Source organism: Anabrus simplex, chromosome 1 (genome assembly GCF_040414725.1).
Source record: "Anabrus simplex isolate iqAnaSimp1 chromosome 1, ASM4041472v1, whole genome shotgun sequence".
Lineage (NCBI taxonomy): Eukaryota > Metazoa > Arthropoda > Insecta > Orthoptera > Tettigoniidae > Anabrus > Anabrus simplex.
In genome coordinates, this window is record NC_090265.1 from 1,330,277,276 (window position 1) to 1,330,292,632 (window position 15,357).

At 37.6% G+C, this 15,357-nt stretch overlaps 1 protein-coding gene across 2 annotated transcripts in view; it reads left to right on the forward strand.

Moving 5' to 3' along the window:
• LOC136858311 (pre-mRNA-splicing factor RBM22) overlaps window positions 1-15,357 on the forward strand; it is an 89,234-nt gene that overhangs the window by 10,788 nt on the left and 63,089 nt on the right. For both annotated transcript variants that reach the window (XM_067137757.2, XM_067137758.2), the window contains exon 2: window positions 7,570-7,623. In XM_067137757.2, the coding sequence (XP_066993858.1) occupies window positions 7,570-7,623 (54 nt within the window). The remainder of the gene's footprint in view (window positions 1-7,569; window positions 7,624-15,357) is intronic.

Consider the following 15,357-nt stretch of genomic DNA (forward strand, 5'->3'; position numbering starts at 1 on the left):
GTTTTATCGGTGATGACTTCTGGAAATTTCTTTAAGCCGCGTCTCAGCTCCTCTTCTTCACTTGGTTGGAGATGCATTAACTGGATATCTTCCAGGTCTACGTTGATTTCCGTCGTGCCAGGTGACCCTCAGACGTCTGTCGCCGGGCTGAGTGGCTCAGACGGTTGCGGCGCTGTCCCTCTGACCCCAACTTTGCAGGTTCGATCCTGGCTCAGTCCGGTGGTATTTGAAGGTGCTCAAATACGTCAGGCTCGTGTCGGTAGATTTACTGGCATGTGAAAGAACTCCTGTGAGACTAAATTCCGGCACCTCGGCGTCTCCAAAAACTGTAAAAGATTAGTTAGTGGGACGTAAAGCAAATAACATTATTAAGACGTCTGTCTTTTCCTAAAAAAGAGTTCATGAGCTGCATAGTCTGGGATCACCTTGTATTCTACCAAAAAGTCATGACCTAGTATGATGTCAGGTATTAGGTTCTGAATCACTGCAACGTTAACTACAATAGGCAAGTCCATGCATTTAGTGGTTAGGTTAGTCTGTCCTTGGATGGAATAGGTTACCCCGTCCGCCGCTCCCACTACCCTTCCGAGATGGTGAGACTTATGAGGGGTAGTAATCTGGCAACAGTCCCATTTACAAATGAGTGGTTTGCTTGGCTGTCGAGTATGGCTGAAAAATTCTCGTTGCCTATACTCAAGATGATAGGTGGGCGAGGTTGGCCTTTTCTGCTCACAATCTCACCCAATCCCTTTCCTACTTGTCCAGGTCTGCTTGTCTATCAGGTCTTGAGGCATATTCCTGTACTCGGTCCCATTCCCTCCTCAATCCAGAATGGGCCGGACCTAGTTTTGCGTCACCAGAGTTGGGCATTTGTTCTTCAGGTGTCCCATTCTTCCACACTGGTATCATTTCCTAACCAAGCTTATCTCTTCTGTAGCTGTACTCTTGTGTTCTTCTTCCAACTGGGCAGTGATTCTACGCAGATCATCAAAGGATCTCGGTTGTGATACCTATACTAGGGGTCTAATCTTATCATGGAGTAGCTGTACGATGTCTGGTAAGATCTCGTTCTTGTTTCCTTCAGCATCCAGCCGCTTGAAGAGCTGGTACTTCTGGAGGACGAACGTGCTAGCTCTCATACAGGTGGGTTGTGCATCAGTCAGTAGCTTCCTTTTTACAGAGCTCTTTACCCCTTTGGAATTAAACCTAGCAAGGAATTCCCTCTTGAAGTCGGTCCAGTTTAAGCCCTTCAAGTTATTCCACCAAGTAACGGCTTGCCTCTTACCTGCGGTGTGATGAGTTGAACGAAGATGTCTTCCGGTTAGATAAGTCCTTCCTAGTAGACTGACTGATCCCTTGATGAAGCCAGTCAGGTTCTCTTCCAGTCTCCCGTGGAATTCCGGAAGGTTCTCTTTAATCACCTTCGGGTATAGATGTCCTGAATTGCCGGTAAGGTTTGAGGGGGTTGAAGGCATGGTGTTTGATTTAATCTATCTTCTTACGTGTGAAGGATGGTCTCTCTCATATTATGAACATCTCCCTTGATGGTCGAAATCTGGTTTTCTAACGTTCCTTCAATGGCAGAAATACAGCTCCCAAAATTTCCCTCAACGGCAGATATACAACTTTGAAGATTTCCCTCGACGTTAGAAATTCTCCCCTCAACCAGTTGTTTGATGCCGGAAACCTGGATTTACACCTCCTCCTTGAGATTCGTGATGTCCCCTTCCAGCTGGTTTACCCTATTATCGATCTGCTCAACCTGCCTCAGTTTTGACCTGATGTCGGTAAACTGCTGCGTTAATTGATTGGTGACGTCGCTGATTTGGGAATTGATCTGCGAAACTTTATCATTTACGGTGGAAATTTTTGATTCTAAGCACTGTTCTACTTTGTTAACCTGCGTGTACTCTTGAGATATTTGTCCAGTTAAGACTGTGTATTAGCTTGAGAGATTTCGTCTGAAATTTTGTCACAAATTTTGTCATTTACTTTCGAAATGTTGTCGGAAATATTTTCCTTTAAGGCGGAATTAACTTGTGAAATCTGTTCTTTTAAGGTGGAATTGAGTGTCTGTATCATGCTCATGAGGTTGGATCACATTGTGGTGATATTTACCTCATCTTCTGATGACAAGTCTAGTTGTTCGTCCACCTCAATAAAAAAACCTTTCGGGATCTTCCCAGTTTTTAATGAGGTCTTCTTCTAGCCATGCCTTCAATGTTCTCTTACTGCCGTTCGTCGGAAGATTTCAGTTTGCGAATTAGTCTTGAAGTTGTTTTACAGACATATTTTCCAGTATCACTTCCAGTTTGTTCTGATTTCCATTTACACTCTTATTCACTACTGAAAATTGTTCTTCAATCCTGTCACGGTTGCCACTTATCCTAATCACAAAGATGCACACAAGAGATGCTGTCAATTGTGTACACTGTTTTATTTACAATTTATATACACATACATTAATAAACCTCCACCTTGAACTGAGTAGAAGAAGAAGAAGATGATGATGATTATGAAGAAGAAGAAGACGACTGCCACATTAGCATGTCAACCAACTACCAACACAACAAAATCACAACATGAGTTCACATACTCGACTAATGACTTTCACTAACAACTCTCGCTAACTCCACAACCAGGGCCGATGATCTTAGATGTTAGGCCCTTTTAAACAACAAGCAAGCATCTCAACTCCACAACCCAATACTGTCCCTTTATATACCTAGCTTGGCCATGCTTGTAGAAAAGTACGACACAACATGCTTTCTCGTATCTTCTTGAGTCTCCAATAATCTGTTTACAAATGGATAGAATATTCTATAAAGCTCGAGTGACAGGGATGGGTTGTTCTAGACTATTACCCTGTGTTGCACAATATTACATCAGATTTATACATCATATTTACAGGTAATAATAAATTATATACTATTAATTGTGTATTCTTACATTAAATAAAATCTTATTAATATACATACAACAGACGTATCATGACATAACATCACATGTTTTGTTACACAAGACAGATCATACAACACACAAATAATAAATGACACAACTACGATTTATACCAAATATAGTCCGTACATAACTACGTAAATAATGCTAATAGACGTAAAAAAAACTTCATAGCCACACCTCAAAAGTCATCATCATAATAATAATACCTGCTAATCGAGCTCGATATTTCCACTATTTACTCATGGGTTTAGAGAATTGTTTCCAAGTTATACTAGTCCATTACACTTGCATCACTTCATAATAACTAGAATCACTTTCCAGAATAGTTTACTCATCATTCAGATTTGTCATAAAAAGATCAGTTTCACAGAATAAACTAAATGGAAGAGCACAATAGCTGAGGGAGTGGTATATTCTACTTGCAATGATCCAGACTTAAATGGCAAACGAAGAATCTCCCCCACCCCTACCATCACCCATAAAAAGTTGTTACAAACGATTGTGGTGCATCTACTTAAGGATGACCCTGTCATCATTTAAACAGATTTTATTGGGCATGTAGGCCTACAGTAAGTGCATATTTAGGCTTTTATTAAGTTTTGTGGCATATTTTGAACAAAATCTCATTATAATGACATATTTTGGTAATTTTCATTTGAATTTTGTTTTAAGTTCTAGAAAATAGTTTTTTAGGATAGACTGGAATATACTTCTACTACTGAAGAAGCATTGGAATTTGGTGTATGGAATGTTTCTAGCAGTTAAGAGCTATTGTTTGCTGGTTGGGTCAATTCCTGGAAACCGGTCGATTGTTTACATGGATGCAGAGGAAATTCTGCCGTTATCTCCCACGTTCACCTTTCTCTCTTCCTCCTTCAGCACATTGAATGACCTTGGTTATTGAGGGAACTTCATTCTTTCGGTTGCTTTCAGTATGCCTAAAACAAAAATCTTAGTGAGAAGTTGCAAAGTTTTGTTTGCAACTTTGGTGAAAACATGTCCAGTACAGATGGAGTGATATTATTCTGTAAATTGTAGGAGGTAAAAGTTACTGCTGAAAAACACTTCACTGATCTACAATACTGTAATACTGCAAAATATAGGAATTGTGTAACTAGACATTCTGCACTAGAAAATAGGCAATGTCTGCTATTCAAAACCCTGGCATAAAGTCCAAAGTTTTCACAATTTTTGCAAGATCTCTGCAAGATGATGGTTTCTTCTAATATTCTGTTCAAGAATCTTAACAACCGAAGCTTGACAGTTTCTTGAAAAATATACCAAGCTTCCTCTTCCCAACGAATCTACTCTCAGGAAGGAGATACATTCATCCGGACATGTGAGGTGCTAGAGAAGACAAATCATACCACCACTGCAGTTCTCTTCAACGCTTCAGTAAATCTGTAGTGGAAAAATGGGCCGAAGAGAGAGCACATTTTTCTATTTGTAACTGATGCTGCTATATATATGGTGAAGGCAGCAAAGGGACATAAAATGCTATACCCAAAAAATGATACATGTGACATGTCTTGCACATGCCTTGCATAGGGTAGCTGAAGAAGTTAGAAATAGCTACCCTGAAGTAGATAAATTCATATCCAACTGTAAGAAAGTGTTTGTCAACGCTCCACTTTGTGTTCAGAAATTTCAAGGAGAAGCCCCTTTCATCGACCCGACTTCCCCAGCCAGTTATAACACATTGGGGGACTTGGCCTGATGCCTCAGTGTACTGTTGTAACAACTTACATGTCGTGGAGAAGATTGTAAAATCTTTTGATCCGGCAGAATCGTCCCTCTTAAAAACGACTGGAGATTTATTTTCAAGCTCTACGTTAAAAGCAGACGTGGCTTACATAAAGTACAGTTTTAATTATTTACCTGGTGCAATCACGCAACTGAAAGTTTCATGTGCAGAACTATGTGATGCATTGGATGCTGTAAATTGCATTGAATAGGAGTAAAAGCATGCAAAAGAACAGTAGCAACTAGGGTGTGTAGAAAATGAAAAAATATACTGGAAAAGAATAGCAGGCTTTTGCACCTGCATAGAATAATTGACATTGTTTGTGGAAACCTTTCATCTGCAGATTTCAGGAATTTTCGTCAAGTGTTTTAAATCATGTGATTTCAAAAGAAGTTTTTCATGCTACAAGACGATACTCCGCGACAACAGGTGAAGATTATCATTCAACAGTGTTAAGATTCATGTGGTCATAAATTACAACAATCCTGATAATGGAGACTAGATCAGATATAAAGGCTTCATTCAAATAACACGTTTTGTGTATAATGTAAAACTGATTGAATATTGAACAGTGAAAAAAACTGTAGTGTTTATGTATTTTTTTTTTTTTTTTTTTTTTTTTTTTACAATCTTTACTATTTTCACCAATACAGATAGGTCTTGTGGCGACAATGAGGTAGGAAAGGCTAGGAGTTGGAAGAAAGTAGTTGTGGCTTGAGGTACAGCCCCAGCATTTGCCTGGTGTAAAAATGGGAAACCACAAGAAACCATCTTCAGGGCTGCCGACAGTGGGGTTCGAACCCACTATCTCCGGAATGCAAGCTCATAACTGCGCACACCTAACCGCACGGCCAACTCGCTCAGTCATGGTTATTCCACAGAGTCCATCCTTGCCTAGGAATATGCAATGTAACCTTAATTAGTTTATGAACTATTTTGCATTGTAGTTTATTTTTAGATTAAGAATTTCGAAGAATTATAACTATTTGAAGAGCCTCCTGTGGTTCAAATCCCGGTCACTCCACGTGAGATTTGTGCTGGACAAAGCGGAGGCAGGACAGGTTTTTCTCTGGGTACTGCAGTTTTTCCTGTCATATACAGAGAAGTGCGACAGGCTTTGCCAGCCGGCAAAATTCATATCCTCGCTGCGAGATAGGGGTATCATTCATTCCACTCTTCTTAAATACTCCGTCAAATGAATGGAATCAGGCTGTGGATTTTCAATTTTTATAACTATTGCTATGTATTCACTTCATTTACTTCATTTACTCCATCCAAGGTGGCTGCAACATTTAGAACAGTGACAAATTGAAAGTCATATCTCTTTTCAAAAACTTTTTATTAGAAGACAAGTGGAATATTTTAATGATAAAAGTGCTGGAAACATTTTTACAACATCTGTTCAAATGAATAGACATAATTTTTTAAAATAGGCTAACTATAAGTAGATCCATCTTCCTCTCATTTCACTACCCCATTCAACCATCCATCATTGTTTTTAATTCATTTTATTTAATTTATTGTAAATTTACGTAGTATTTAAGAAGAAATAAGGTACCTGGTTAGTGATTAGAATGTTCTTAAAAAAGATGAACTTAGTGAATCACCTAAGCAATGTAAACAGCTGAAGATGTTCTAAAAAAGAATGAAACGTGTACTGTGTATGATCAATTGATTTGCCAAAATGCAATTATAAGTATCAAAAGGGTGGAAGATTTTTTATTGTTATTCTTTGTAAATAGTATTTGATACGGAAAATGAAGCTGATTTCTTGCAATGGATTGACACCTCTCGGAAAACTGCCTGACGAGTCGATTCCTGAAACCAAAACCAAGCCTGTGCACAAGTGCTATGACTTTCTAGCTGACCTCTGTGTGTTATGTTCTTTTTTGTTCTTACTAGGACTTTAAACTTTAAACACTTTCTGTAAGTAGTTATCCGTGTTGTTATGTAACACATTGACAAAAGAAAATCTTCTGTGATTGTAATATGTCAGTGTGTCATCAGTGCCCTGGAAATAAAAGCATGGCAAAATTTCTCTTATACAAATGTCATGTTTTGCATCCTGCCTCATTTGCTTTAAGACCTCAAGTTGTTACATTTGTTACGTACATTAAAATCTGATTTTCTTCATCTCCTAGCATATATTTCAGCGTTTGAAAGCACAGTGCCCGACGTTGAATATGTCGCGCTAATCTTCGGGAACTGGCAATTTACTTCAATTGAGCTACTCGTCTTCGGCTTCTGCACGATTTTGCATCTTCACATTTGTTGGATTGTGTTGTGACTTCGCACCTGATAGTGTATGCAAGCTGGCTCATTTACCTGTTCTCTGCTTCTCGTAAACATGAGACAGTGCCAAACTTTGCGTGTGCTATGCTGCTGTTCAGAAGATTGCGCCTTGCTTCTTTTAAGTGACTTAACTTCTACTTCTTCTGAATTTTATAGTGCCTATCCCCGTTGTTTTATTTTGCCTCTTCAACTGTTTTTGTGGGGACTTGATCTTTAATTTCTTTCTTGCCTATGCATTGTTTTTTGAGTTTTATTCGGCTGATGATGACCCGGATTGGGGTCGAAACCGCTATTGCTTCCACTTATAATTAAATAGGAATGTAACACTACATTTCGTATTTATTTGTATTGAATAGGTGGAACTAATTTATTATTTCAATTTCATTGTGGTAGGTAGCTTATCGTACCTAATAAAAACTTTTTTTTACAAATCAGATATTCCCACTACACACACACACACCTCTCTCTCTCTCTCTCTCGCTCTGTGTGTGTTTAAAAGTTGTATGTTTTATTTTATGAGTATTTGTGTTGTAATATGTAAGTTAGGCTACTTAAGTTTATACTTGTTTCAGGAATTTCCAATTCTTTGCCAAACATGTCTGGGGGACAATCCTTACATCAGGATGGTAAGTAGGTACTTAACTGAGTTTTTAAATGTATAGGCTACTTCTATTCTATTGTGCCTTGTCCTATGCTAATTCATGATAAGGTGGGAGTTTTTATAGTTTATAGATTTATAAAGTTATATTGGCACCTGCTACCTTTGTGAACGATGTGACCTTGCTGTGATAGGGAGGCTTGTATGACCCAAAGAAGCTGATAACTGAGATGTAAGGGCAAGAGTATCGGATGGATATCTATTGAGAGACAAAATGAACAAATGATGCATCGAAATAAGCCTTTCAGAAGTTACAGTCCTGGACTGATAGCCTTGTAATATTAAGCAACATGACTTGGTATTGTTGATTTACTGCACAGCTGAAAGTAATGAGAAATTATATTCATAACTCCTGAGTGTGCATCTATTTCCCTTTCAGAAGTTACAGTCCTGGACTGATAGCCTTGTAATATTAAGCAACATGACTTGGTATTGTTGATTTACTGCACAGCTGAAAGTAATGAGAAATTATATTCATAACTCCTGAGTGTGCATCTATTTCCTTTTTGTGCTTATGATGGCTTACTTCCTAGTAAAATGTGCTGAAGGTAAAATAATCTCCCATTCACAACTCCGAATTGGGATGCAATATATATATTAGCAAGATGAACGTTGTGATATTCTGCGAGTCTTGAGTGTGTAGTATTAATGAATCCTAGTCGGCTAGAGAACATGAGAAGTGAAATAGACTAAAGTTGTAGTAGCTACCAGTGAAGTGCGTAGGTAGGACTACATGGATTTCTTTTTAAGCAAGTACATAATTATTAACATACATTTCAAGTCAAGGATATGCAAGAGTTGGTTTAACAATAAATAAGAAACTAGGTCAGTAGGTAAGTTACTATGATCAGGTTAGTGAACAGATTGATGTCAGCATAGATATCAAGTCAAGCTCACTATAATTGTACAGATGTACATGCTACCAGTTTTGCAGGTGATGAAGATATAGATGTTTAATAAGGCATTGCCCTTATTTTGTTGTCTAAGCCAAATTCTTTCAAAATGACGTGACATGCACAATAAACTGGAAAATATGCACTATCAAAATTTCGTTCAACATTGCTATATTTTCACTTTCTTTTGAAACATTGTAAAAAAACTAATTTCTCCACATTTTCTTCATTTAAGTTCATTCGTTTATCTGGCAGAACATTCTTGGACACAGTAAATGATCTTTCTACGTCACAAGAAGTGACAAGTTCATACTTAAACGAAGACATTAAGGACGAAGTATATCTCAAGTTATCTCCTTCCAAAAATTAACTTAGAAATTAATTTCCTCAATCCATCTAGACATGAGGTCTCTTCATAGACTTTTAACAGGTGGCATGACGCGAACACTTCACAGCACAGTCCAATATTAAATTACAGTTTGAAGTGTAAGCATGCTGCTTTCCAACTCCCTTCTTTTCTCAATTATTTTGGCCTCAGGCCTGTGAACAATGAGAGTTCGGGATAAGAAATTCCAGGAAAACAAAACAGGTTTCAGTGTAAAACCGAGGTTTGTAAGCTGCTATCTCAGTAACGCGGCGTCACAGTAGTGTGATACAAGATTTCTTCGTCTAATATAGACGGAAAAAAAAAATAGCATTTAGTAATTCAAAATTCAAGGTTCAGTTTTTACTGGGACACCACATTTCCAAGGATTAGAGCGGTCGATGCGGGGTCTTCCCGCTTATGTTAATGTTTACTCAAACAACAGACAAGGAAATGCTTGGCTAACTGGATAATAGGACTTCTGTGCTTCTAACTTTGATTGTATACTAGGAATGCATTTTCTTTCTCTCTCAATAACGTGGACATACGATAACAAAAATCTGCAAACCCATGTTCAAAAAAGGCACTTATCATACAAGTTAACATAATACATGTGTCGAAGTCAGAAGTAATGTCATATAATCCAGTATAAATGTCCAATTATTTGCTGTTAAATCCAAAATTTTCAAAATATGCATTATGCGTGCACTTTTTCCCAAAAAGGCCAAACATGCAAACATGCACGGAAAAAGTACGGTTCTTAGGAATTGATTAGTCATGAAACGGATATTTGCAAAGTTTCATAAGTGTAACCAGCTTATTTAGGAACATGCATTTGCATGGAAATCCGGGCTCTACTTACAGTATAACGCTCCCACACCTTCCTTACACCTGACTTTAGTAGCACCACCACCCAGTCTTGGTGCAATCTCTTCAAACGTATACCCTTCCTCACGTAAAGTTACAGCTCTACTACGTTTAGATGGTGACCAATCAATCCGTGGGCGTATGAGTCATTCTTCACTGAAAGGACAGCTAACAAGTTGAAGAAATGTTCACTCACACACCAAAATGAAAGACTTCAGATCACAGCAAGAAGCACACCAGCCACTCAATAATCCGTGAATGTTACTAACAATGACGTCAGCTACAGTACAAGGTATGTAGAATACAAGGTAAGGATCACGGGAGAGATGCGCAGTAGCAAAGCAGAGCTGTGGCATCATGCAGAACCCTCGCGTTGAAGCAGCTCTTAATGAGGTAGAGGTGCTTTGAATAAAAATCGCTGTGCACGCAGAAGGCTAGGAGCTAATATTGCACGATAGTAACATATCTGTGGTGTATAAGAAACCGTGTGTGTTTATTTTATATGATAAAACGTAAAAAGCATTAATAGTGTACACTTTTCAGTATGGTTTGTTGTGCCATTGAAGGCCGTACAAATCATACCAGCACGCGAAGGAACGAAACATACACTTTCATGTAGTCCCTAAAGCCACTGACCTAAATAAATTGTGGCAGTAAGAAGTAATTGAGACATTATTGAAAGCTATCTTTCTCAGCTTCGAGGGTTCGGAAGATTTTATGACCATCTTCTTCCGACAGCTGTGACGCAAAGTGTGAACTAATTGCTTCACAGCCTCAATGCTTCCGAGGCGATAAGAAATTCCAGCTGTTCTCCGGAAGATTATGAAACATTACATCCAAATGTTATATGCTACTGATGAAGTCAATCAAACTCGGATATTGTGTGCCAGTTTAAGGCCAGCGTTGAGCCGAGAACATCCTATTCTTTACCACAGGATGGGCAAGGGTTTGTTAAAGCCCTTGAAGAGTTAGTGGAACAGCTCAAGGACAGTCGTGACACCAGGGATCATAATGAGCTGCTTGAAGACTTCACTGGCTATATAGCTTTTAGGGTAAAGAAGAAGAACCTCGATATAGAAAGCGATTATGGAGAGAAAACAGGTCAACCTACAAGGGGTGGAAATTAGATTTCAAAGACGTCTAGCGATAGTTTGATGCAGCCTACAGAGAGACAGTACACCACGGTAGTGCAGATGGAAAAAGAGTTCAAATTTTACCACGGGAAAGAACTGAAAGAGGATTCTAACACCATCACAAACCTTACGTATATCCTGAAGAAGAAATTCCCTGAAATTTATGAGTTTCCATCTTGCTTCGTGAGAAGCCGTTCTTTTATTAAATAATAATAATAATAATAATGTTATTTGCTTTACGTCCCACTTACTACTTTCATGGTCTTCGGAGACGCCGAGGTGCCGGAATTTAGTCCTGCAGGAGTTCTTTTACGTGCCAGTAAATCTACCGACAAGAGGTTGTCGTATTTGAGCACCTTCAAATACCACTGGACTGAGCCAGGATCGAACCTGCCAAGTTGGGGTTAGAAGACCAGCGTCTTAACCGTCTGAGCCACTCAGCCCGGCGTTCTTTTATTTATTTATTTATTTATTTATTTATTTATTTATTTATTTATTTATTTATTTATTTATTTGAATGAACGCTTTAAACAAAAAGTAAAAAGTAAGACATTCAAGAGACCAGGTTTCAACTAATACTGATTCAAAAAAGAAGAGAAAAGAAATTCCACTGATGCTATATAATCATGTTTGATAATACGTTTTTGAAAAATGTCAGCATTATTCTTTGTGTATAACACACCTGTTATTTTCTTATGAAAGGCAGTTTATTATGTTGTATATGAAACCAGTCCTAAGAATGTTAATATACAGGCTCATTAATTTATATAAGCCTATCTAATGTTAACGTGGAATTTGTCAGTTCCTGGCACTTGGAGAACATTTACTGTACTGTTTGTGTTTTGGAAGTTATAGTTTCCTAACATTTACTGTTTGTGTTGTGGACAGTTGTATATAATTTCCTAATATTGTTTGAAACAACAGACTTCTTGCAGTCATCAAGCTTTAATATTCAAGTCTGTAACAATTAGAGCCCCCTTGTTATTGTTATCATAGGTGCTGAGAACATGAACATATGGAATGGCCATTCCACTGCGATCACAGCCTTAGCATTGTTACAACCTTTTATACAGATCGAAAAACTTCAGAAACACTGCTTCATTTACACTGTATTTGATCTCCTGTTATTACTCTAATGTCATAGTGAAGTGGCATGCTTTTTCTGAGGTGGTATTAAAATATCAATGAAGTTCTTTTATCTCTAACTTGTGGCTACAACAGAATAGCTCACAGCAGTGTATTACCTCATAAAGAAGACAAGGCGCTGAGGGTGCTCTATGACGTCACAGACGGCCAAGCGTGGTGGGGAGACCTGTGTGTGATCCCTACCTCTTACTCTAACTACCTTGCTACAGTATACCATATGACAATAATGGGAACAGGAAAGAAACCTAAGCTCAAGAAATGAACAAGTTTTTCCCACTCTTTTTTCATCAACATTAGTACGTAACAGTTAGAGGAAAATTGCAATAAAACCAACAATGCACATTACTAAGTTGCCATAAACAATTAACAGTGTTGTACGGTGTCATAAACAAGGGAAGAAAATCAGCTATATACTCTCGGTAAGTATTTAGTGCATATTAGTAGAAGGAGAGAGATGCTATGGTATTAATATTTGCGACAGCAACCAGGTTAACTCAGTTGTAGGACCTTGACCACTAATCTGGACTCCAAAGATGCTGTGGTTTTGAATTCCACTCTTGGCTGTTCTAGAAATGGTTTTCCATTTCACCTCCAGGCAGATAGCTGGTGCATTCTTTAAAGGCCACAGTCGCTTCTTTCCCAAATTACTACTCAAAAATCCTTTCTTTCTTAAGCTACACGTAAGTTAGTGATCGCCTCATATATTGAAGGAATGGGAGTTCCACCTCGCTAGCTGAGTGATTAACGTGCTGGCCTTTGGACAGAAGGGTCCTGGATTTGTTTTCTTGCTGGGTCAAGGGAGCTTTTTACCTTGAATAGTACCTTTGTATGCTTTTGTGTGTATAATCATTATAAAATATCAAAGCCATTTCTTATTAACAGTGCTGATGGAGTTAATTTTCTTCTTCTTGTTTCGTATAGGCCAGCTAAGGACCACGACATTCAACTATTGCATTTTGGAATGGGCTTTGATGTTTGCCCAGTAGTTGCGCATCCTCAGGCTGTGTTGCTCCTTCCTCTCCTTTGTCCAAAGGGCGCCAGTCTTCTTTGTTGATAATCTGTCCTGGAACTTCTTATGTTTAAGCATCTTCCTGAGTGCTGTACGATCCTTTAAGATTCCTTCTGTTATTTTATTATTATTATTATTATTATTATTAATTATATACAGTCGTATCAGCACACACTGTATTAAAACATAACCGGTTTTCAGACACTAAGGTCCATCATCAGTGTTAAAATTTAAATTTAATTTCACATACGTGTGTCCAGCCTGTTTGGAATGGGGAGGACAGTGCTGGGTCGGTGATGTGGATCATTTATAGAGTTGATGTCAATAGGGCTACATTTTAAACTCATTTTAACCAATTTTGACGACACACTTATGTGACATTAAATTTAAATTTTAACACTGATGATGGACCTTAGTGTCCGAAAACCGGTTATGTTTTAATAAAGTGTGTGCTGATACGACTATATATAATTAATAATAATAATAATAACATTTGTGTGTGTATAAGCAATACATTTTATGGTTAGGCCCGTATTGATATGACTTTTCACAAAACCAGTCTACATAGTCTACTCTCAAACAGTACTAGTTTCGACCATACATAGCGGTCACAAGTCCAAATGTTAGACATTTGATAAATGGTCAAGTGGATTTCGAATAAAAACTTGTAGGTCACAAGATTAATGACACTTAAAATGATTTCAAAGCTGCACGTGTGTCGAACAAAAGATGACGTAAAAAGACATTGTCTATTAGTAGTCCCATCATGGATCATGGTAAGATATGCATTACAAGAAAATATCACAGTATTGATGCAAATAAAATTTGGTTAATTGTTGATGTGCCTGTCAATGCCGTATCACTGAAGGGATAATCTTTGGTTACAATAAGTGAGGGATATCCTGATGTTATTAAAGCAAGTCTATCCGTCCTTAAGGGCATTAATAGGGGAATATCTTTGGAGGTTACAGTGGTGCACCCAGAACAGTTGTCAGTATCGACTATAGTGGGACTACTGGGACTGACTGATTGATGGGACTACTAATAGATAATGATTTTTTATGTAATATATTGCTTGACAAAAGTGCAGTTTTGAAATCTTTTTAAGTGTCATTAATCTTGTGACCTACTAGCTTTTATTCCAAATCCACTTGACCATTTATCAAATGTCCAATATTTGGACTAAGTGTACATTAGTGTATATCTATATATATATAAAATAAGAGTTTTGTCTGTACATTGCTCAGAATTTGAAAATAATGGTATTTCTGTATCGGTCATGTCCATAGTAACAAGAAAATGCACTTTTTACTTTTCCGTAATTTCTGTCTGTCTGTCTGTCTGTATGTATGTATGTACACGCATCACGAGAAAACGGTTGAAGAGAATTTAATGAAAATTGGTATGTGAAGTCAGGAGATGAGCCTCTACAATCTAGGCTATAAATCATTTCACTCACGCTGAGTGAAATGGTAGTTTAGGGGAAGGCCTAAAATTGAATTCTCAACTATTTATGTTATTAGTGGTCTAATGAAAATCGGTATGTGAAGTCGGGGAATGAGCCTCTACAATCTAGGCTATAAATCATTTTACTCACGCTGAGTGAAATGGTAGTTTAGGGGAAGGCCTAAAATTGAATTCTCAACTATTTGTTATTAGTGGTCGTATTTTAAAGAAAATGGGTATGCAAAGTTGGAGAATAAGTTACTACAATCTAGGCTATCAATAATTGTATTCACGCTGAGAAAAATGATAGTTTAGGGGAAGGCCTAAAATATAATTCTCAAATATTGTTGTTATTAGTAGTCCTATCTTGATGAAAATCGGTATGCAAAGTTAGGAAATAAGTCACTATAGTCCAGGCTGTAAATTATTCTATTCACGCTGAGTGAAATGGTAGTTTAGGGGAAGGCCTAAAATGTAATTCTCAAATATTTCTTATTAGAGGTGTAATCGATAAATGCTACATAGCTAGGGTTATACAGTATAGTATTAAATTTCCTATTATTCATGTCATACATTGTTACCGCACTGGCTATGATCACAAAGATATTCATGATTTTGGATTTTTGTTACTAAGTCCATATCAGTGCCGAGTAACCAGAAAATGGGTAAACAGTATTTAATGAAAATCGGTATGTAAAGTCGGAGAATAAGAAACTACAGTTTATGGTATAAAATATTTTACAAATCACAGAGTCGAAAGGAAACTAAATGTGAAGGCCTACAATATAGAAAGCTCATAACATTGATCAACAATAACATTACATTGATCATTGTTTGTCGTGAT